The sequence below is a fragment of the Apteryx mantelli genome, chromosome 8 (genome assembly GCF_036417845.1).
Source record: "Apteryx mantelli isolate bAptMan1 chromosome 8, bAptMan1.hap1, whole genome shotgun sequence".
Classification (NCBI taxonomy): Eukaryota; Metazoa; Chordata; class Aves; order Apterygiformes; family Apterygidae; genus Apteryx; species Apteryx mantelli.
The window spans coordinates 13,581,075-13,603,691 of NC_089985.1; the positions used below are offsets into that span (position 1 = coordinate 13,581,075).

The 22,617-nt window shown below is 55.3% G+C and overlaps 1 protein-coding gene across 2 annotated transcripts; it reads right to left on the minus strand.

The window, feature by feature from the left end:
• Positions 1-6,306: 6,306 nt before the first annotated feature.
• Positions 6,307-8,861, minus strand: PIGC (phosphatidylinositol glycan anchor biosynthesis class C). 2 transcript variants are annotated; one of them, XM_067300433.1, is made up of 2 exons: positions 8,764-8,861; positions 6,307-7,806 (listed from the first exon to the last, which is right to left on the minus strand). In XM_067300433.1, exon 2 carries the CDS (start codon positions 7,645-7,647, stop codon positions 6,754-6,756), a length of 894 nt encoding a protein of 297 aa, XP_067156534.1. In that variant the 5' UTR covers positions 7,648-7,806; positions 8,764-8,861; the 3' UTR covers positions 6,307-6,753. The 2 variants fall into 2 exon arrangements, with proteins under 2 accessions (XP_067156534.1, XP_067156535.1); XM_067300434.1 differs by lacking the exon at positions 8,764-8,861 and adding an exon at positions 8,260-8,563.
• Between the last annotated feature and the right edge of the window lie 13,756 nt (positions 8,862-22,617).

The window sequence follows — 22,617 nt, forward strand, 5'->3', positions numbered from 1 at the left end:
ACTGAATTGAATGGAGAGTTATGACAAAGTTTTCTCATATAGAGTATATTCTGACCTCAGTCATAAAGATATATTCTTTATGACATTTATTCGGCTCCTTAAATAACTGCAACAGTGTTGCAGAGTGCGTTTCCTTGGGAGAGAAGGTCAGAGAAGTCCCAGGGAAATTCTGCCTGGCCTTTGCATCTCCTGCTCACCTTTACCTGGCTCTCTCTTCCTTTCTTCCCTCCTTGAAAGTCCTCTCCTGCTCCCACACCATGGACTGAGCTTCATCTTCCTAAAAACTCCCGGGTTAGGCAGAGCAGGGTGGCTGCATGGGCAAGCTAACGGGAAGGCTTTTTCCCAGGGGATCTCTGGGCAACAACTGAGGCTAAGGAGAGGTGGTGAAAGGAAGGAGCTGGTCAGAGCAGGGAGGCTTGTGGCTATGTGTGGGGAAGGGACCGCCTGTGGTGAGCCAGGTGGCGTGAACCCTGCAACTCGCATGGCAGCCGGGAAGATGTGGCTCCTGCCTGCTGAACTGACCAAAGCCTGGGGATTTTGGTATGAAAGACAAGGATGTTGCATACACGATCCACTGGGTTCCCAGCTTCCAGATGTAGCCGAGGCAGACGGTGGCACAGCCACCTCCTCCTGCCTGCTGGTGCTCTGCCAAGCTCAAGGTGTCCTGTTGGGAACCCATCTCCTTCCACCTCCCAGGAGTGAGTGTCCCTGAGCAGTTCATTGTCCTGAGTCCTCTGGGTCTGAGGTGTAGCACTGCTTGGGGCAGCAACACAGAAACACTGATTCTCTGCCTGTCGTTGTTATTATAGATCCCTTATTTCCCAGAGACGTGTCAGTTTGTGCCTATTTCTACCTGGTTTCATATCTGCTTTCCAAGAGGAGTGTGTGGCTCTTTCTGCTGTTTGGATTTTCACTATCAGCTCCTCCCATAAGAAAATGTGACAGACTTGTTTCTTTGAGCTAGGTAGCAACCCTTAGTTTTAAGCCATTCTATTAATGCCAGGTATTTGTGCTGTAGCTATAATAGCTAACACACTCCTTCACCTCGTGGTGCTCCCAGATGATCCCTCTCTCAGGTGCTTTAATCATGCTCCCTTTAAAAGCCTCAAAGCTGAGCATGATGGCAGTTTAGGTCTGTTGCCTAAAACAAACAAACAAACAAAAAAAAACAACCAAACAAAACCCTTCATTTTATCACCATTATCCTGGATGTTGCATATTCAAAATGCAGTCAGGCCTGTGCTACATCTAAGATGTACCAGCAATTGATATCCCCAAAGATTTATGGCTGCAGTTAATAACAATTCTGGGGAAGAGGTGTGTTTGCATAGCAGTGAACTTCAAGTAAACCTGGCCACAGTTAGCGTGGCCTCTACCCGTGGCAGACATTAAGACTACAGAGGCCAGGCAGTCAAGATTTTATTTACTTCTTTGACAGAAACAAAGAGAAGTGGTTATTTACCTTCTTAAATTTGAACCAAATCCACTGAAGCCTTTCCCTACTCATGGACTTTGTGAATCAGCTCTGGATGGCACAGCTAGAAGGGCTTTAGCCAAGCAAGATGGGGTATCCCAGTCCTTGGCAGCAGAACAACTCTCTTGGGAATTTCCTTGCGAAGAAATAGTCTTCTCTCAGGAGAACTGAAAAATGTTGTCCTGACTGTGAGCATCTGGCTACTCTGCTGCTCTCTGCGAGGTTGGAGCATGTGCTGTAAGCTTTTACAAGTTTTCTTTAATTAAAATAAAAATGAGATGTAGTTGTCACCATGACAACAACAACATTTAAAACTTGGCAAGTGACATAACACCTCCAGTGCTTTGTGCAGTTAGGGACTCTGAAGTGGGTTGCTCATTTCCTAGAAAACCCAAGGAACATGCTGCAAGTGCCTGCTCGCTGAGATGAGAAAACAGTTCTCAATGCAAACTGTTTGCCTGCAAAACCCCTTCACACTTGATGGGTTAAAAAAGCAGAAACTTGCACTTCTGTAGTGTCAGGTTTCCTTGCTCTTGTAATCTTTCATCCTTCTAATCTTCTACTAAGCCCTTTTGAAGAGTGCCATGTTAACATCTTTCTAACCAGTTTTCAAAACAGGTTTATTCTGACAGGTTTGCTAAAAGTAGGCCATAAACCACAGCTGTTTCTGTCTCCTCAGCTTGGAGATTCCCAGTTCTTCCTTTCTACCTGATACTATCGGTTAGCTGATCTGTGAATGAAAGGGAAGCTTTGTTTTATAGCTGTGCTGGATTTAACAAGCCACAGATGCCTCATGAAAAATTAAGAGAAATAATGTATTGTGCGTGAAATAACCTCCTCTCTGATGGCAGACCCCTATGTGCACGCCTTCTGTGCCTTCCAGCTCCAGAATTCCCTGCCCAAAGGGTTTTATTGCTGGGGATGATGAGCAAGGAGCCCAGCCAGCCTGCGTAATCCGCAAGTGCACGTACAAAGCTGGCAGTGAGGCTAATGTGGAGGAAAAGCAATCAGCTCCTCCTTCATCAGTGGTTGATCCTGGGCACTTGGGTCCTGCACTGTATGTCACTGTATGGCACTGTATGTCACTCTCCAAAAATTCCAGAGTTAGCTGTTTTGCACAAAACATTGCAGTGCTTTGCATGGGCTGCTTTCTCCAGTCAGTGCTACCATGCTCCTGAAACAATTCTGAAAACACAAGTGAAGGTTACCTGCTGCTTTAGATATGGACATGTTTCACAGGGAATATGTGATGTGATCATTCAGATCTTCAGCTAGTCAAGAGCTAAAAGCAGGTGCTGCATCTTACTGGAGAACTAGTTACCTGTGTGTTTGGATGTTGTAAGTATCTCCTTCTACAGCCTCCTGAGTAAGAAGGATCTGACTTTATCCCTTAAATTGACAGGAGCAATGTTTACTCCTTCCCTAATGTTAGAGAGAAACGCCATAGGAATGAGAGATGCCAGCCTGAGTTTCCTCAGTCCCTGTGGTCTGTCAAGGCGCTGATTTTCGGAGCTGTGTGGAGATGTCCACTGTCAGCAGAGCATGAAAGGGCACTGAGTGCAGCAGAGGTTGCCTAATGGCTCAGGTGGTCACTGTCCTCCTCCAGAGCAGGTGAGTACATTTCCAAAACAGAAATGTTTCAGGTTAGGAAAAAGGTTTGTATAGAAGCACTTCTGTGTTCTCTTTGAACCCCTTTTTATCTGACACTGCCAAAAAGTCCTCCCTAACTGTTAGGTTGGCCCTGCTAGTTGTCATGCTGTCAGCCATAACCTGGTGGGTCTCCACCTGCCATCTCTCTCCTTGGGAAGGGAGCATCTTTCTGTTCTGCAGGCTGCTGCATGGTGCATGGTCCGGCTCTGGGACAGAGCTGCCAAGCTCCACTGCAGTGCAAGTGATGAGTAATAGGAGAGCACTTGTTAGTGAAACATGGGCTGACATTACGAAATCTTGTGTGTGACTCAGGGGCAGAGGGCTGGTTTTCTTGGGGAAGGTTTCTCCCAGTAGTGTGGAGTCCAGATGTGCTTCTTGGAAGCCCTAAGTGAATGCTAGTGCTGTTACTTGGAGTGCAACTACTTTCTGGCAGTGTCTGAGCTTGTTTGATTTCCTCCTCTCCTTGAAGTACTGTTCTCTGCACCACACCCTGGGTCCAGGTAATCAGAGACTCATCTCTGCCAGGGCAACAGTCTCTCCCAAACTGATGCTTTAGATTCACAAAGACCCAGGTGAGCCATATGTCCCAAGTGTTCCTGTGATGTGGTATGTAACACTGGGGCTGTCGTGGTCACACGTGGCAGTGTGATCACACATGCAGGAGGTGTGTGAGCATGTGCAAGGGGCTGTGGGTGTCCCCTGTGCTCTTGTAGTACCTCCTGTATCGCACTGGGAAAGTCTCCAGTGGGCCCAGGAAGCCTGTGGCACTTCTTTTCCTGAGTCCAAGCTCTGCTTAGCTATTTGCCTTCGGTGGGTGCTTTTGGCTAAAGCCAAGGGAGGATGGGGGAGTCAGTGCTACTGCTGTCCTTTTTGGAACTGCCTTTATCCCCAGCATCCCAATGCCACACAGAGCCTGTAGTCACTGCAAGCTGGCATCTAGACATCGTGCTGGAAAACAACATGAACGCACAGGGCGAGGAGGGGAAGAGGCCTCTGTGGCCAAAGGCACGTCTGCAAAATACTTGCGCAGTTATTGTAGCTCAGATCTAAGGGTCAGCAGTGGCCAAAACAAAGAGAGGGCAGTCCAGGGTGCTGCTGCCCGTGGCTCCATGCCGTCCCCTCACCTTGGGCAGAGGGAGCATAGCCAACTCTCCTTCAATCAGCACTGTGCCGCCAGGATGCCCGCACTCATGGAGCTGGACGCTGAGACTACTTAGCTCTCCTCGCCAGCTGGGGATAACGCCGGGGACGGGCCAAAGCCCTGAGAGTGGCTCTCGGGACCCCGAGGCGGCAGTGGGTGCCAAAGCCCCAGGGGTGGCTCTAAGGGCCACCAGAGCGGCGGCCATGGGCACCTCAGATCCGGGGGTTCCCTCTTGCTTGTAGCTGCTGTGGTATCAGCCTACCTCAGGCTCTCTGCTCCCTAGCTCCCTGGTAGGTGGTGTGGAACAGGGCAGGAGTGGTGGGGAATGGTCCGCAGATGCAATGATAGGAACAGAAAAGTTGGGCAAGTCCTCCCAGCACACATCTCAGCTTGTCCCAGCCTGTCCTGCGGCATGACTTGTTTGCCAGCAGCGCCCTCTGTTGTGGTGTGTGCCGGAGCTGGACAGACAGCTGCTGGACAGGACCGCTGGACAGGACCATGCTGGGCCTCTCCACCATCACAGCATTCGTATTGGCAGGCACGAGCCTGGCAGAGCAGGGAAACTGTCCTGCACTTCCCAGTCCAGTGTGGCCAGCCCCCTCCCCAAGATGGTGGGTGCACGCGTTAGGAGGTCTGAGGAAAGGGGAAGGTTTGTGCTGAGGTGGGGCCTCGTAGCACCACAGCAAAGGGAGGAGGGAGAGATCTTGCTCCATGCCTCTGACTCTGCATCCATCACTTGGGATGAAGACCCCAGGGATGGCCCCTGCCCCTCAGTGAGGTCAGAACAGCCTCTGGGAAGGGAACTAGGGAAGGGAGGAAGGCCTCTGTCACTGCATCTCGAATTTTTACCCACCCTTCTCCTAAGGGATTTAGGGTCGTGTGATATTTGGCAGCATTGTGAGACTTTTTTGCTATCAGTGGTGTGACCTGCTGGGGTGTGGCTGAGCAGCGTTCTGCATCACTACCCTTCCCACCTCCTCCCCAGGTGCCTTCATGGGTCCTGCAGGACCATGCCTCTTTGCACAGCGCTTTGCTTCTCTTAGCCCCTTTACTTTGCTTGCAGTAGCCCTCACCTTTTGCCCCACAGTCTCCCTTTTCTCCTCCGTGACTCTGGCCAGCCTTGGCCTCTCTTGAGGAAGCGTCATTGGCCCCGCTGCCTGCACTGACCCTGCTCTTGTGCTCTGTGATAGCCTCTTCCTGCAGAGGGTGAGGGTGAAAACTGACCCAGCGGGATGGGGACAGGAAGGGGGCAAGGGTGGGATGTGAGAAGGTTGGATTCTTCTCCAGATGTTGGACAGCTTCTAGCACATACACAATACTTGTGTGTCACCATTCCTGTGCTGTAGGGCAGAAGCTGCCTGCATTGGGCTGCCGCATCCATTTGCACTGTGGTCTCAGGGGCTGAGGATCTTTGTGCACGCAGCCAGGCAAGCTGTGGGGCACGTAAGCTCCAGGAGCACTCTCAGTATCACGGCAGTCGGTTGAGTTACTCATGCTGCATACAAGGTGGCTGGCTCGCTCTCCCAGGTCCCCTTGTTTTGCCTCCCAAGAGCCAGTAGTTGGGGACAAGAACCAGTGCAACCCCCCCAGGGAAACGGAGGAGGCCTCCCACAACCAGCCCAGCCTTATCGGGGCTGCACTAGATTTGCAGCTCTTCTGAGTCATATTTCTGCTCAGGGAATATACCCAGCCCTCCATCAGCACAAGCCACCACCACTCCCCAGATAAGGGACCCAGAGGTCCTTCTGGTTGCTCAACTAGACCCACTGTAAAACCAAGTTGCCTCACTCATGTTTCACACTGAAGTTGGGGTGTGTGTTCCCAGCTTGCTGAGTACCACCTGGCTAGCATCTTCCTATTGCCAGGGGTGTATCTCAGGGGTACCTCAGCTTTCACCAACTTTAAATATGTTTGTGAGTGTGTGGAACCTGCTATTATTTAGTGGGACAAAATACAACTATGGATCTGTCTAGTCTGCCAGTCCAGACACCACCCCTGCTTCCCTGTGCTCCAGAGCTGTTACACAGACTGGCCACTGTGATGGGTTCAAGATCTTTTATTAGCCAAAAACAACCGGGTCAGATCTTGGAATCACATAATCTGTGTGCTCAGTTGGCCTTTTCCAAGGTAGCAAATTCTGATTCAAAACTTCTGTCTGTCATCATGACTTCGCCAGCAGCAGCTGCAAGAACAGAGGCCATGGGGAAGTGTGGAACTCTGGTGAGTGGTGGCTTGTTTAAGCACCAAATATTACAGACCAGGTGAGCTACTGGCTATGAGTCCTCTCTGTACCCAGGATTGCAGCCACAGGACCTGACCTAGTGTTCCTGAAGGTAGCACATGCAAATGTGCCACTATTTCTGTGCAAGAGGCTTTATTGGGCAAGGTGTCCAGCTCTTCAGGAAATGTCTCTCAGAAAGCATCCTTTGTATTGCTTACAGCAGAGGGTCCCTTCTTCCCTCCCTCCTTCTTTTCCTCCGAGCTAGGCCTACATGAGGAACCTGGAGAGATCTTCCTTGATCTCAGCCTCATCCCATGGCCCATGAATATTGTCCTTGAACAGCTGAAGACGAATTAGACAGTAGGGGCAGAGGCAGGATATACAGAGCAGCAGCAAGGCGAAGAGAACGGCACCCACGCTGGAAATGGTCATCAGCCCCACCAGTGCTGCCAGTGCAAAAAGCATGGTGACTGCCACATAGCATCGGGGTGTCTGGGCTTTCAGCTTCTTCTGCAGCATGGGCCAGAGGGCAAAGATCTGCATGGCGAAGGTGACCATAACAAAGGCATGGAGGGAGCGAGGCAGGCGGGATGCCAGGCACACAGAGGCAAAGATGGCCATGTTGAGTGACAGCGTGCTGGATACAATGGCAGCGTTAGCGCCGTAGTCGAAGAAGATGAGGTGGCCGAGGAGCATGAAGGCTGACATGGCGTAGATGGTGTCCGTGCTGATCGACTCTGTCAGTGTCTTAAGCACTGGTGAAAAGCCATAGGTGAAGGCAATGAACACTAGTGTGCTCTTCAGGTCTGCCCACCACGTTCGCCCGCTCTCCTGCCGCCCAACCCCAGCGTCAATGACATTGAACAGGATGTAGCCAAGTAGGGAAGAGACCAGGCCTGCCCCAAAAAGCCTCTGTGGGCTCAGCATCCCAGCGTCCATGTACCACCAGGTAACGACGAAGACGCAGACACTGCACAGCTGCTGTGCCACTGCCCCTGACTCAAAGACCACGGCCCAGTACTGGTACTGGCGGGCATGGATGTTCTTCCGTAGCTCCTCCAGGAACCGCTGGTCCACGTAGTTATCCGGGAAAGGCTGGCGCTCATAAAGCACTTTCTGCCAGCGCCTCCTGGGGCTCGTCTCCACCTGGGCACAGACCATTCTTCCGTCAGCGCTTGGTCCGGATGCCTCCGTGTGTGCCTGGGAGTGCTGCAGGTGTAAGACAGGGCTCCTGGGAACACCTGAGGCAGTGGCTTCGTGAGGTCCTGCTCCTTCTCCAGCTGGGGCCTCCTCCAGTGAGTAACCTGCAGCGCTGGACTCCTAGGAAGAGCAAGGTACGGGGTTACTCCATGTTGGGAGGCGCAGGGAAGGGCTCTATTGTAATCTCTGCAGCTTCCCTATTCTGTCCCGGCTCTGCCCACAATTGCAAGGGAGCAGAGGAAAGGCCCAGGCTGTGGGACAGGTATCACACAGCCTCCACGTCTCCTCACAGCCTCTGTGTCTCTTCACAGCCTGCCTGAGTTGTGCAGGGCTAAATGGGAACCAGGAGGAGGAGGAGGCTGGCGTGGGGCAGCAACTCGAGCAGCCTGCGCCGGGCGAGCCAGCCCGGGGCTAGTGCGGTCCCCTGCCACCACAGGGAGGGGGCGACTCTGGAGGCCCGGTCTTATCCCTGGGGCAGCCCGTTCGCACCGTGGGTGGTGAAATCCCCACGGCAGAGGGCAAGGCCGGGCCCCCCCGTCCCTGTGTCACGTCGGAGGCGCGCGGTGCTCCCACCTGGCGCCGTGCAGCTCTGCTGGGGGACGCGGCACAGACCCCCCGGGATAGGGGGAGCGAGAGGAAGCGGGATCCTCCCCTCCTCCCTTTTTCATCAGTTTTTAGTTAACCCCTCTGCATTTCACTAGCCACTGAGGATTTGGGGAGGATATTCGGATACTAAAGGCAAAGCGCAAGGTCCAGCTCCTGCCCGCAGAGCCTTCGTGGGGGGGGCTCGGAGACGCGGCGGCGGCGGCCGCCAGCGTCCGAGCCGTGCGGGAACGCGGCTTGTTTCAGCGGCCGCCCCGCTGCTCGCCGGGGCCAAGGCTCGCGGTGGGGCGGCCCCATCCGGGATCCCAGCGACCCCATCCGGGAGCCCCGCGGCCCCCCCGCGCCGGGGAGGCCCGAGCAGCACCGGCCCCCGGCCGGAGGCAGCCAGCCCCCAGCCCCGCCGCGTGAGCCAGGCCCCCCCGCCCGCCCGGCCCGTCCGCGGCCCGTCCGCCCCGCGCCTCGGCCGCCACGCACCGAGGGCCCCGCGCCCGCCCGGGCCGCTCGCCCGCCCGCCGTCCCCGCGGCCTCCACCACCGGCGCTGGGCCCCGCCGGCATGGCGCAAGGGATGCCGGGGCCTCTCGGAGCTGCCATCTGCTGGCTCCGCGCGCGGGCCCCGCCTGCCCCGCGCCCCGGCCCCGCCTGCCCCGCGCCCCGGCCCCGCCTGCCCCGCGCCTCGGCCCCGCCTGCCCCGCGCCCCGGCCGCACGCACCCCCGGCCGAGCAGGGCTGCGGGGCCCCGGGGCTCACGTCCCTCCGAAACGCGGAGTTAGCGCGTGCAGGCACAGTGCAGGGGGATGCGTCGTTTTCAACCACCTTTTTCTTTTTAAAGGCTGGGCTGAGGCACTGGATCTGGATAAATGCATGCAAAAACACCTTTTTTTCTTTCCTCCTTTCCTCCTTTCCTCCTGTTTTTTTTTTTTTTTTTTTTCCAAAGTGGGAAACCTGTTTGCATTGCTATGGTATAAAATCTAAACTATATAAACAAACTGGTAGTAACAAGGACACAGAAGTCCCCCAGCATCCAAGCAAAATATTATTGTTTACCCTGAAGTGACCTGTTTAAGAAAGTTGTTTTGCAAGAGCTGTTTAAGCATGGGAAGCTTTGCTTTGGGACATGGCAATGACATGCCCTGGGGCTGGTGGCTTCTGCCCCGCTTGGTGCTGGCCGGACCCAGGACCCGGCTGGGAGCCAGCCCGGACCTCTGCGGAGGCGAGCCTGCCTGGCCGCCCTGCACTGGGAGCCCGGAGACCCTCGGGACCAGTGGGGAGAGGCAGTGCCCATGCCAGGGAGCGCGTGCCCTGCAGTGAGGCCTGCGCCAGTCCTCCCACGGCTCCCCCCGGAGTCTGCTGGGACCCCCTTCGAGCTGAGGATGGAGCTGTGCCAGCCTGGGCTGGGCAGTGCAGTCATTAGCGGCTGGGAGGGGATGAAGGCTCACAGGGATGCTGAGGGCTTGGGGTATCTAGGCTGTGGAGCAGGGCTTCAGGAGTTGGAGGGGTCAGGCAATGCAGCAGCAGGATAAAAACAACACAACGCCTGTGGGGAGCATCGCATGTGAATGTCACAGCCTCAGCAATGCTCTGAGGCGAGCTCTGCCCCTCCTCAATAAGCCCTGGGTCCAGGCAGATGGTGCCATGGAGCCTCGGCCCCCTGCTCGGTACCTGCTGACATCTCAGCATGGGACTCCGGCTGGGCCAGGGCAGCAGTTTGTGACCTGGGACCTGCAGGTGGGACGGCCCGTGGCAGCAGAAACCTCACTTGCAGTGCGTGGAAGTGGCCACTAGGTCTCAGCCTCCCTCCATCCTAAATCCCGCAACCCCTGAGCTGGGGACCAGGCTGCCATTGCCCCCTAGGGCCAGGCAGAGCTGGGCAGAGCACAGGGCACCAGCAGGTTGGAGCGCTGGCAGAGGCTGCGCTCATGCACTGGAGTGAAGGGCTGTCTCGGGGGACCCTCCTGCAGCCGCTGCTGAGCCACCCTGGAGTGGGCACCGAGAAGGACACAGCCAGTCTGTGGGACGTTGGTTCTGGTCCACCTCTGTGGTTGGAGGGCAGGATCTCTTGGGCCCCAGCCCAGAGTGTTGGCTCACTTGCACCTTCAAACACTGCATAGTTTGGAGACCTTTTCCTATGCCCTGTGTGATAGGGGCCCGTCCCTCCTCAGCTAGGCTGGGCTCACCCAGCAGTGCCACCACACTGACTCCTCCTTCCCAATGCCTCAGTCTGGACCTGGGACCCTGATACTCACGTGTGTCTGCCTCCAGCCTCCTGTGTCACAAGCCCCATTCCCCGTTCTGGCCCAGCGAGCTACCTGCTTTTCTGGCCAAACCAGGCTGCTCGGCGCCCACGTCCTGTGAATACACACGTCTCTGTGGGTGTGATGCTGCAAGGCTCAAGACACCTTTCACCAGCAGGTCGTGGCTGTTTGCAGCTTGTTTGGTCCTTCCCAGCCCTCTGTGTCTGCAAACCCAGAGTGCCCTCTGAGTCTGTGTGTGGTGGGGAGAAAAGCAGGCACCAGGGGTATTCTTGCGTGACACCTCTATGTGGATTTAGTCACTGCTAATATTTAGATGATTTGCAAACAGCAAGTGGGTCACCGGAAGCAGCACCGGTCGCACGCTCAGTGCATGTGTGCTGCCTCTGCTCAGGGCTGGCCCCTGCCGCACCATACTCCCTGCAGTTGGCTCAGAAATTGGCTGTAGCCCGTGTGGAGCTGGGGAATTTGGGCAACCTGCAGAGGCTCTGGGCTACAGCTGCCCTCTCTCCACAAGACCTCTGAAAGGGCAGCAGTCATTGCGGCATGGCCACCCATTCTGCTGCAGCTGTGACCTGGGGGGACAGGCAGCTGATGGTCCTGCGGCATGAGGTGCCCCTTCCCAAAAGCAGCAAGTGCGACAGGAGCAGCTCTGCTCAGGTCTGAATTGAAGTCTCCTTCCTAGCCCACAGTGAGGTGCTTGTTGCAGAGGAACTGCTTACTTTGGCCTCTAGTAAGGCCATGATCTAGGACCTGAGAGGCCTCAGACTGGGGTAGAGCAGCCCTGAACACTGCCCTGTTTGTACTTCAGGAAAGGAGCATTCATGGCTGTCCTGTTGTGGCTGCTGTGCTAGGAGCAGATGAAAGAGCTGATGGTTGTTTTTTCTTTCCACACCTCATGCAGTTCATTCCTCTTGGGTACAAGCAACAGTCAGCCTGCTCCTACCATGGAGGACTCTCCAAACACAGGAGGACATCAGGGACTCCGCTGTACCCCCACCTTTCCTCCAGAGAAGTGCAGAGCAGCAGGTAACCCATCCACTGCAAATGTACCTTCTGCAGGGGAGCCTTGGGGAGGGTCACCCCATGATCACATCTAAAAAGTGCCACCTTCTGGCACCAGGCCTAGCTACGTGTCTTTGCCCTTGCAGAGCAGGCGTGAAAGCAGTGTCAAGGCCAGTTCTGCGTCCACCCTAGCAAACCTGACGGAGACTTTCCCTATGCACGTGGACATGCGATGTTGTGCTGCTGACCCATCAGGGTGTCCTAACCCACGCTCTCCCTGCTGGGCCGCGTTCCCAGCTTCCTCGGCTGGGGACACATGTGCCATGCTGCAGAGAGGCAGCCACCTGCATAGTGACATGGGGCCATCGCTGCCCAAATCAGACAAGACAGTTGTGATTCCTGCTCATCCCAGTACTGCCCCTTCTCCTCTCCCCTGGATGTTCACAGGCAGGAGATGTCGCTTACCCAGTGCTCCTGCAGAACAAAGCTGAACTAAGTTTTAACTATGCTGGTTAAAAGCCCCCAGTCCTCTTGCTTTGTATGTGGCCATGCCTCTGTGCACACAAGCTTGCGCCCGCAGGGAAGGGAAGTGCTGCCAGCTCCTACAGTCACTGGCATCACCTTGAAGCCCAGCTCCCAGAGCCCAGGAATTACAGAGCTGGAATTTGATTTTGAAAGAAATTTCTTTCTCTCAAAGTTGCAGAGAAAAGCTGTGGTGCGTAAGAGAAAAGCTCAGAGCCCGGAAGGAGGGGCAGCTCACCCCTTCTCCTTGCAAAACAAACTGCTTTGGTTTTATTCTCAACTGGCGCATACTTGTACTGTTTGGAGAGGGCATTACCAAAATCTTACAGGTTCCCTATAACAGGCAGTCTTTAACTTCCCTGTAAAAAGCAATGCATTCACTAGGACTGTTTTTGGTGGAAGGACACATACAGGGACATTCAGTAAAGAGGAAAGCCCTCCGCCCTGTGAGATAGAAATCTGTTTTGTTAAAGCAAGTTATACTGGGATTCAGTCCTGCTTCAGCTGACACCAAGTTTTAGGGTCAAGAAAATGGCACCAGAGTTGGTGCCTTTGTCCCAGGGTCAGCACAGCTCTTCTTCAGCTGCATCATCATCCTCGCATGTCTGGAACGAGCTCTGGCCCAGGCTACAGACATAGATAGCAGACCTGCTCCCCTGCTCTTAGTGCACCCAAGGTGTCAGGGACGCCCAGAGCCAGTCCTGAACTTTGCAACTCTGGTTGTTTCTCCTGGCACCCAGCTATTTTACATTTTTAATTGCAGCTTTCTGGCCATTGGTTCTCCAGAGCAGATTCATGCCTAGGAGGATAGTTTTGGCCATCCCTGTGCTTGGATGTGAAGTAACACTGCAGCCACCCTCAGGAGCCCTTGCAGCCCCTGGGCACAAGACAGGACAGTGCTCTGCTCTTGCCGTCCTCCCCAAGCCCAGTGACCTTCCCTCTGTAAGAGGACCAGCCCAGGCCCCAGGCCTGTGTAGCTGCCAGGGGGTCATATGGCCCCCCACATGCCAGCTCCCAGTCAGGCCACCCAGCCCAGCCCAGCCCCACCATCCTGACATTGCTTTCTCCTTGCATTTCAGGCTTTTGTCTCTCCACCCCAACATCCCTGGAGCCCCTGCTGTGTTGTCTGCAATGTGTGCATTATAGCAGGTTTGGTTTAACTTATTTCTGGGCTCTTATACCTAAGCAGGATGCTCTGGGGACTGGAAATAATGGGCTGGGGCTGGGACACTTTATGTGGTCAGGATGCGGTCAAGTCTGTCGGGAAACCTCATCCAGCAGAAGGGGTAGAAGAGAGGCAAGAGGTGCTTCTCATGCCCTTTGAAATTCCCTCTGTCTGTTGTTGGGTATTAAAGTCCCCATAAGAGGTAAGGAGGTGTGGAAGACAACTGCTGTTTTGCAACACACAACATCCTAAAGCAACGCCGGGCGATGCCAGCCATGGTGACCACAGAGCAAAGCTCATCCGGGAGGTGTTTGTGCAGCACATATAGGTCCCCTGCCTGCGTGCACAGCCCCAGCGCGGCTGCACAAGGGGATCATCCAGCTCAAGCAGGTCCTGGCTTTGCATGCTTGAGGCAGCACCAACCCAATGCTGAGACTTGCTGGGCTCAGCGCCTGCTCAACGCTTTGGAAAGCCAAACAGATTCTGGAGCAGAGCAGCTGCCTCTGCAGGTGGGGGATGCTAGTCCAGCTGCTGTCTGAGAGCTGGCTGTGACTCATGTCTCTCTCTGGGACTGTGTCCACGTAGGACAGGACTGTGCATGCTTTCCGCTGTGGTGCACACATACTCTCCAAAGTCTAAAGGGCAGCTCAGCCCTTCCCAGGTGGCCCAGACTTTGCCTGCAGGGGAGTGATTCACCTGTCTGCCTGACAGCCCTGTCCCTGTCAGGGCCAGCCAGGTCATCGTCAATCCCTGCTGCTCAGAGGTGCCACATGGGCTGTGGAGCTCTATTGTCAGGAATAGCAGAGCAGCTGGGAAAGTCCCCTCAGGCCCCACACAGGCCCCTGAGCAGTAGACTAAGGTCAAGGATGCAAAACCTCCTTGTGAGTGTCTTAATTCCTGCTCTCAATTCCATGCAACAAGGTCTCTCCCACCAGCTGCAGATAAATCAGATGACAGTAGGGGTGTTTGGACAGCAGACTTGATCAGCCCTCCATGATACAGGAAAATATTTGCTTTATATGGTCTGCTGTCTGCTGAGGACTGGGGACTTTCTGTAAGTCTTCTGCTCCCATAGGCGGTAGCTCCAGCTCCTCTGCGTGATGAGGCTGTCGAGAGCAGGCGGGCAGAAAGCAAGGTTGGGGGGTGCTGGCCTGGGTGGTATCAAAGGGGCCTGAATCAGTGGGATATCTAAAGGGCAGAAGTCAGGACCACCTGCGTTTGTTTGAGCCCCCTTTCAGCCCAAAGGGGCAAATGCACACAAAATGCTGTGCAGACTTGGTGGGGGTAGTCTGCCTGTCCCGGCTCAGAAAGAGCGGGAGCAAAGGCCTGTGTGTCCTGGGCCCTTTTCTCCCCCATGCCCACCCTCTCTCCCCGCTCTGGTGCCCGTGGCAGCAGATAATTTATGCTTCCCTTTCCCAGAGGGGTTGCATCAGAAGGCCAGTGCTTCCCAGCACCACCAGTTGTTCCCACACCTTGAACCTGCTGAGTGTCCTCCACCTTGCTCTACACCCTGGAGAATGCTGGGAACCAGGAGGCACCGCTGCAGGGAAAGTGCACCAGGAAACACCGTTTGCAGGGCCACATGCTGTACCCAGCCTGGGGCACACAGGCTGCAGGTACCTTTCACACCACTCTCTCCTGTGCGGTTCATGTTTCCATATTACAGCACTGAGTGGGCTGAGCTGCTGTCTGACCCTAACCCCAAACCCCAGCTTCTCTACAGTGTCTGAACTCCCCCTTACAGTCCTGTGAGGCCTGTGGCTCCCTCTTTTTGCCCTCTTGCTGCCTTCATGCCCAGGCTAGGGGCCCTCTCCTTTTGCTGCCAGGACCCTGGGTAGATGGTTATTAGCAGCACGTGGAGCAATCATGGTGTTGCCTAAACCCCCAGCTCAGAGTGAAGAACCCAGGGCCAGACCACTTCCCACCAGCTTGTGGTTCAACTCCCTTTTGAGCTACTCGGCTGTCTCGGGAACTCACTGCCCTGTTGCACAAGAGACCTGGGGCTGAGCTGTTTGCCCTACAGGAGCCAGGAACCCCAGCAAGGAAGTGCTGTTCCCCCTTTGCTGGGTCTCGCATCTCTGGAGAGGCTGTAGGAAACCTGGAGTCCCCCTTCTAGTCATGGACATGCTGGTGATTTGGGGCATGTCACTGTTCCAGGCCTCATTTTCCCTTTCCAGAAAAGGAGGGTCCCTATTCCCACCTTCCCGTGAAGCTGCGGGGATCTGCAGGTGCAGAGCTCTGTATGGGGCAGCACTGGTATCCAGGCAGAGTCGCTGAGACATTACTGCATATGGGCTCTCCCATGCTGAGGTGTCAGGGTCTCTCCCATTTACTGGAGCTTCCTGGGAAGAAAGGAGTGAATCTCAGGAGAAAACCCAGTGAGCAACCATACAGCCACTGAGCGTGGCAGCTGTGCCATATGACTGGGAATCTGTTGACAGAAGAGGGTATTTTCTCAACAGAGCAGCCCAGGGTGGTTTTTCTTACCCTGGTCAGGATTGCTGCAGGCAGCCGGCTGGAGTATTTGCTGGAGGGTGTCCTGTCCCAGGTGACTGCCCAAACCATCAGGCTTTGGCTGTTTTGGCTGGGACCCATTCAGGATATCCTGTTTGAACAGCTCCACTTCGCACCCGCATTCAACTGTTGCCTGGGCCAGTCTTTGCATAAGGGGACGGCCAGGATGGCAGAGTGGGGGCTTGAAGGAGGGACTTGGCCACGAATTGGCAGCCGTGTCCTGCATAAACATGCTGCTTCTGCAAAATGACTGTGGGCATCTCTGTTTTCCCTTTCATGCCTCTGTTTATAAAATGGGGGTTATGAGGCTGACCTGCCTTGCGGAGTGCTTTGAGATCCACTGCTGAAATGCAGATCCTAGGAGCTAGATGTCATGTTACTGCATACTCTGCATGCTTCGATGACCTCCTGTTTGCTTGTTAGACTCCTGTCTTTTGCAAAAGGCCCCACTATGGATCTGTTTAATTTTTGTGGGTCTCTGACTTTTTAATATGCTGCTAAAATTGTTTGGAAGTAACACTGGAAGAGGTGACAGGCTGAGATTTAAATAGCTGTGACTGATCTAGGCCTCCGTTGGAGAAATTTGAATTTCAAAGTATTCAGGGCACTGCACCCCCCTTCTGCCAGTGCACGCAAACCACAGTCTCATGGGTCGCTTTGAAATATATCTGCTTATTCTCAGACTGGGATGATTGGGTGTGAACTGACATTTGTGCCACAAATGACTAGGCTTCAAAATAACTAAACGACCCACCCTGCTTAAGGTATTTGCGCTGCTAGTTCTCAGAAGAACCTACAGACTGGTCGCACAGTGCAAGGTGCTGCACAAGGAAAAAGGACAATGGCTGCCCCAAAGAATAATGATGCAGAATTTGTAAAATGATACAGTTCACATCTGTTTCGACCCAAAATGCTGCTGTGAAGCCTCCTGAGCATTGCCCTCAGGCTGGACACATAATGGGCACTGCTGTGCACCGCTGTAACGACAGCAGGAAACTGCGGGGTCCTGGGAAACCATCAAGCCCTGTGTGCACACCACACTGGCTTCTTGTTTGTGCAAGAGTGATTGTGTAATGTAACATTTCTGGCTGGCACAAACCACCCAAAAGAAATTGGAGCCTTGCTGGGACCTGGGGGGATCAGCGAAGTGTTAGGGCCTGGAGATTCATGCCGTTGCTCTGATGCATCTCTACGTTTCTCTTACATCCCCCCCATGTCGGCCCGCAGGGGACCAGGCTGCCCAGGGCAGGAGGGGATGCACAGAGGCCATCCCTGATGCGCACTGGGTCTGGGGTACCGACCCATGAGCGACTTGCCCCCCCTTTGAGGGGGATTACACCCCCCCCCAGCTTGACGGTAGCTCGAATCGTGAAGGCAGCAGGTAGGAGAACCGGGAGCCTTTGAGAGTGCGGGGTCAGCTGAGCCCTTGGCAGGGCCCTTGGCTGGGGCACCATGGTAGAGGGAGGGCTGAGTCTTGGCACACGGTCCCTCGCATTGCCCCCTCCTCCCTCCCACGCACACTCACATCATCCTTAACGCCTTCGCAGCACCCGGCCTGTGCCCCAGTGCACACGGCCAGCCACCCTTGCCCTTACTGGGGTGTCCCGAGCCAGTGCAGCAAGCCAGGGGGGTTGCAGTCTCCTCTGCTTCTCTTCCAGCCGCTCCATGGCAGCACCGGCCGTACCCTGGTCTGCACCCGCTCCGTCACCCTGCGCCCGGATCCTGCTCCCGCTGCAGCCAGCACTGAGGAGGCTGCGGGAGCACCCGGCGGCTCCGCGCCCCCAACACCAGACCTGAAGTTGATGGATCCAAGCGGTCCCTAGTGTGAGTGACACTCAGGGCTGTGGGCTCAGCCCTGAAAGCTTTAAGGAAATAAATCCTGTCTGTGCTGTGCATGTTCTCAGCAGTGTCCCTCTACTGCACTAGTCACCTCCATCACCAGGGTGCCACATCGCCAAGTCTCTCTTATCGGGGACACCAAGTGTCACTTTTGGTGCTGTACGAGGGTTTCTGAGCCACAGTGGCCGTAGCAGCACTGCTTTGCCTCACCCAGCCCCTCAGGAGCCAGACCTCCCTCCCCAGCCTCTAGGCAAAAATGCAAGTCTGAAATGCTGAGAGGAGCTTTACAGGATGCCCCATGGTGCAGGCTCATTCCTTCTCACCATTGGTTTGCAACGAGAGGCGCGTGTGCTTGTGCAGACGAGGGTTGCTCCCGCTTTTCTGGGTTGCCACTGAGGTCTGTCTCGGAGCTGGCTCAGCCATGGGCAGGTTTTGCTGGCTGTGGGGGCCTGGGGCAGTGGGAGCGACAGGGCTGCCTGTGAGTGCAGCTATTCACGCTGGGGCTTCGTTTCTGTGACAACTGATCCCTGGGCTTTTCCCTTTGACCCTGCAGCTGAAACCTCCCTTTGCAGGAATGTTTTCGGGGAGGGGGAGGTTGGCGCAGCTCCAGCTGCCGAGTTTTTCCATGACCAGAGAGTGTCTCCTGCCTTAAATGGCCCCATAACATTTGCTGCTTCTGCTCTCCTGCAATCACCTACTAAGGATTTTCTGGATCCAGTCCCCAGCCGGGTTCGCAGAGAGCCAGGCGACACCAGCCCAGCACTCTTAAACCTGGTTAGGCTCTGAGCAGCCCTGCAATAGCCATCAGAGCAAACCAAGCTGAGAACTGAGCACCTCACAGCTGAGCTGAGCCCAATGGGAGGATGCTGGAGCACATGAGGCTGGTTGCCGCAGGAGTCTTCCTGCAGCAGTGTGCCTGGGTGAGCAGGGGGCAGGTTCACTGCAGCCAGCCTGCCTGAGCAGCCCAGCCCTTTAACACCTTCATGTGAGCTCCTGATTTCCTCCACACTTGTCCTCCTGTGTTTGCTTTTCCTAAAAAGGACAGACAGACCCGATCAGCACTGGTCCAGCTCTCCTGATCAGCTGCCTTGCCCGTGCTGGCGGGCCAAGTTTCCTGGATCCAGCTCTGCATCCCAGTCCCAGCAGTACCTGGGCCACCGCCAGCATGTGAAGCCTGTGATGGCATCTCCTGTGCAGAGGCACCCTCGCCATGGCAAGCCCATGCCAAGGAGAGATGCACGCTCCTGGGCTCACTCATGTACAGATATTGTGTAGGTGAGCCAGCCTCACTGGCCAGACCCAGCTGAAGTCACCCTGACCCTCATGCCCTCCTGCCCCTCCACAGCATTTTCTATCACCTGGGAAACCTCCCTGGATGCTTGGGCGAGGGATGCTCTGGCCCGGTATCAGATCAGTGGTGGCCCTGCTGGCCCTAGACACATGCTGTAGTGCTGGTTTGCGTTGGGGGTGCACCCACGGCAGGGAGCATGCTGCGATCCCCATGGGTCTCCACCCTGAGGCCTGAATGTGAGAGTGCTGGGTGGCAAGGATGTCACCTGTTTCAGTGTCCGAGCTTGCTGTCCTGAGCGAGTTGTCTCCAAAGGATGAGGGTGCCTACAAGGAGGTCGTTGCCTACTGCCATAACTCTGAGAGGGTGCTGTGCCAGTTTTGGACCCTCACTGCACATGGTGTCACCTGACCCACCATAGGGAGAGGAGCCTGCCCAAGGATGCAAGCCAGGAGCTTGCTGGAGTCCCCTTGGAGGCATTCCCAGGTGAAGGGCCCCTGCACAGGACAAGACCTGACTGCTGAGTCAACATTTTCCATCAGGGCAGTGTCCTAGAGGCACTTCATGCATGGGGGACAGGGTAGGCAAGACAAGGGGGCTTGCAGGAGGAGAACAAGGGTGGCTGGGGAAGAAGGAGGCAAAGCAGCCAGGGCAAGGGGAGCACTGGTACCCACCAGGTAACGAGACTGAGACAAGGAGCCACCGAGGTTGTGGGAGAAACCCAGCGATGCCACTTAGGGCTGGTGCTGAGGCACTGGATGGGGCAGCTGGAGATTTGGAACTTGCTGAGCCTGTTGAAGGGGGAGAAGGATGGAAAAGCAGGACTGCTGTGGAGAGGGACTGAGGAGCTGGGGCAGGATGTGACGTGGAAAGGCACATACTTACAGGGAGATGACCTCTGGAAATCACTGCCTCCGTGGCTCGGCTGGGAAACTGAGCTCCCTCAGTCCTGGCATTCCCTGGTGGTCAGCTTGTATCTGTGAAGCCCCGTGGCAAAATGCCCTCCCCACCACTCGTGCTAGTCTCCAGGGAGAGGGACAACCCACCCCTGGTGGGGTCCCCTGCCAGGTTGAGGGCAGTGGGTCAGTAGCATCCCTTTTCATAGGGGGAGCTCTCTGGAGGTCAAGCTGTCACCCAGGGAAGGTGCTTCTGTTTTAATCTGCTTAAAAAAGGAAATGGCAGCCAAAAGCATGATGTCAAAGATGCGTTCTGCCAGCCGCAGGTCAAAGTCTCCAAGGTAGGAAGAGTCCAAATGTGAGCCGTGCAGGTAACCTTAGCTCAAACTGCAGGCGTACATGGCGTGTCCTTAATGCACAGTCACAGGGAGGAAACCAGGCCTAGGGAGTAAAAAGCTAAAAACTGCCTGCAGGACCCAAGCTTTTGTTGTTACTGAAGTTGGAAGCTGAAAAATGCCTGAGACTCGAGACTGTCTTATGTTTCATACAGCTGCTGGTGCCCCGCAACCCAGAGCGTGTCCTGGGCAGCACCTGTGTCCGTGCCGGCCTGGCCGGGCGCGTCGCTGACCCGGGGCAGATTTGTTTGGTGAAGAAGGAGTCTCCACTCAGGTCTCGCATGACCGCCAGCTGCGGTGGCACACGTTTGCCTCTCTCAGCGGACCAGGGCTGGGTGTCTCCTGAGCAAAGCTTTTGTCAAGCTGTTACTGACCATACGTTCCTCTGCCTAGCCCTGAATTCGAGATGTGGGGATCAGATATGAAGTGCTGACCCAGCTCTGCTGCGGTCAGTGAAAATGCATAAAGAACTGCAGACTGCAAAACACTGAAAAAGTCAAGTCCCTGGAGGTCAAAAGCAGGCACATGCCATTTAGGAGTGCCTGTAAACGAGGGGTGGTGTTTGCAGGGTGCTCCCCAGCACGGAGGCATTGCTGGAGACGTGCTCCAGCTCTCAAGCACCAACTCATCACCCCAAGCCTTGTCCAACATCCACATCCCTCCTTAAAGAGGGATCCAGAGTAAAAGCCATGAAGGGGCACCGTGTTTCCTAACTAGGTTTTTACTATTCGCCTAGGGGATATTTTTGTTCTTTATCTGTGTAAGCACAGAAGTAGATGGGGGATATTTGAGGAAATGGCGTATGCAAACAGTATGGCTTTTATAGGAACTGTGAATGGGGCTGTTTCAGAGATGTGAGTTTAGAGAGATTGTCCCAGGAGAGCAAGAAGAAAGCCACTTTCCGTAGGGGTGTGTGTGTGTGTGTGTGTGTGTGTGCTCTGCAAAGCTGGCTGCAAAGTGCTGAGCTTGTCACTACAGCATCGTCACGCAGATTTCCCCTGGTTCCCTGTAGGTTTCCGCTGGTTCTGCAAATCCCTCATGCTATAGGGATATTAAACTCTGCAGCAAGTCCAGTGAAACTTGGATCAGCTGGCAGAGAAGGGGGGGGAGAGGCAGCTCCCTTAGCTCACCCAGAGCACTCATTTCGGTAACACATGCTCACATTTCTTTCTTCTCTGTTGTTATTCCCTGTAACTGCAGTGGGGTGAAAAGAGGCATGTCGGGGTGAACCGGATCTGTAACATTTCTCCTTGACTGCACCAACATGGATTTTGTTCCTGCCCTCTTAGATCTATGGGCTTCAGCCTGCATCTGGGGACCGCCAGGCATTGTGGACTACTGTATTGTAATGTTCAAAAGGTAAAAGTGGGAACAGGACCCTCACAAGCTTCAATTCCCTCTAGAGAGATCTGGAAAAAAATTTGGAATGCACAAGCTGAAAGAGGTGGTAAATCACGGCTTTAGCCTGGTGCACTCTGAGAGGGTCCTCCTCTCCTCCCACCTTCCCATTTTACCAGTAAAGAAGCATGTGTTAAAACACACCGTGGTCTCCTAGCCTGGAAACACACTAGCCTGAGAGGAGATGTTAATCCCAGGAGTCCTTCCTTCCCTCTTCCCCCTTCCCACCAACATTTACCTCCAAACAGGAGCCCATACGCTTGGGAAGAGTGGTGCGATGCCGGCGTCAAGGTGTGTTTTACGCTGCTGGGAAATGCCAGCTTAGACAGTGCTTTTCCCTGCGTGTCCTACACCTGGAGCCGCACGGGTCCCCTTGGCGCGGGGCAGAGCGGGGGCCCCGCTGGACATGCCTGTTCCCTCATGAGCATGTCTCCCCCAAGGAGCGCGGCTCCCTCAGGATCAGCCACGGGGCACTCGGTCATCTGACTCCCTATTTTTAAATATCTTCTGGAGACGGGAGGGGATGGAGCCAGGTGGGAATTTAGTTAATTTTAGTGCTTGTACAAACAGGAAAGGAAGCAGCTGGTCCCGAGGCGTTGTCCCGTGTGTGACCCGCTGTGCTTGCCGCAGCGGGCCGGGTGCCACCGAGCTCTGCCATGTCCCTGCGTCGTGCCCACAGCACCCTCTGCCACTGGTCCCCAGGGTCTCCACGAGGCCTTCGGAAATACAGCAACCGGCCAACCAACGGACCAGCAACTCCTCGGCTCCGGACGCTCGGCACCTAGCATACCTCCAGCGAGACCCAGCCGGGAGGTGTCTGCAACCTCTGCTCCCGCCCATCCCTTCTGGGCGCAGTGCAGCACACGGCAGCGTTCCCGCGGGCGCCGCGCGCTCAGCGCTCGCCCAGAGCCGGGGCCGAGGCGGCAACGGGCAGCGGCTCCTCGTGCCCTGAGCTCTCCTCAAAATGCAACGGCTGGTTTCAGCTGGCCGTGGCAAGAGGTTTTTAAAGGTCAGCTCTTGCAGCTCCCTTCTCCAGCCAAAACAAATGCCAGCTACA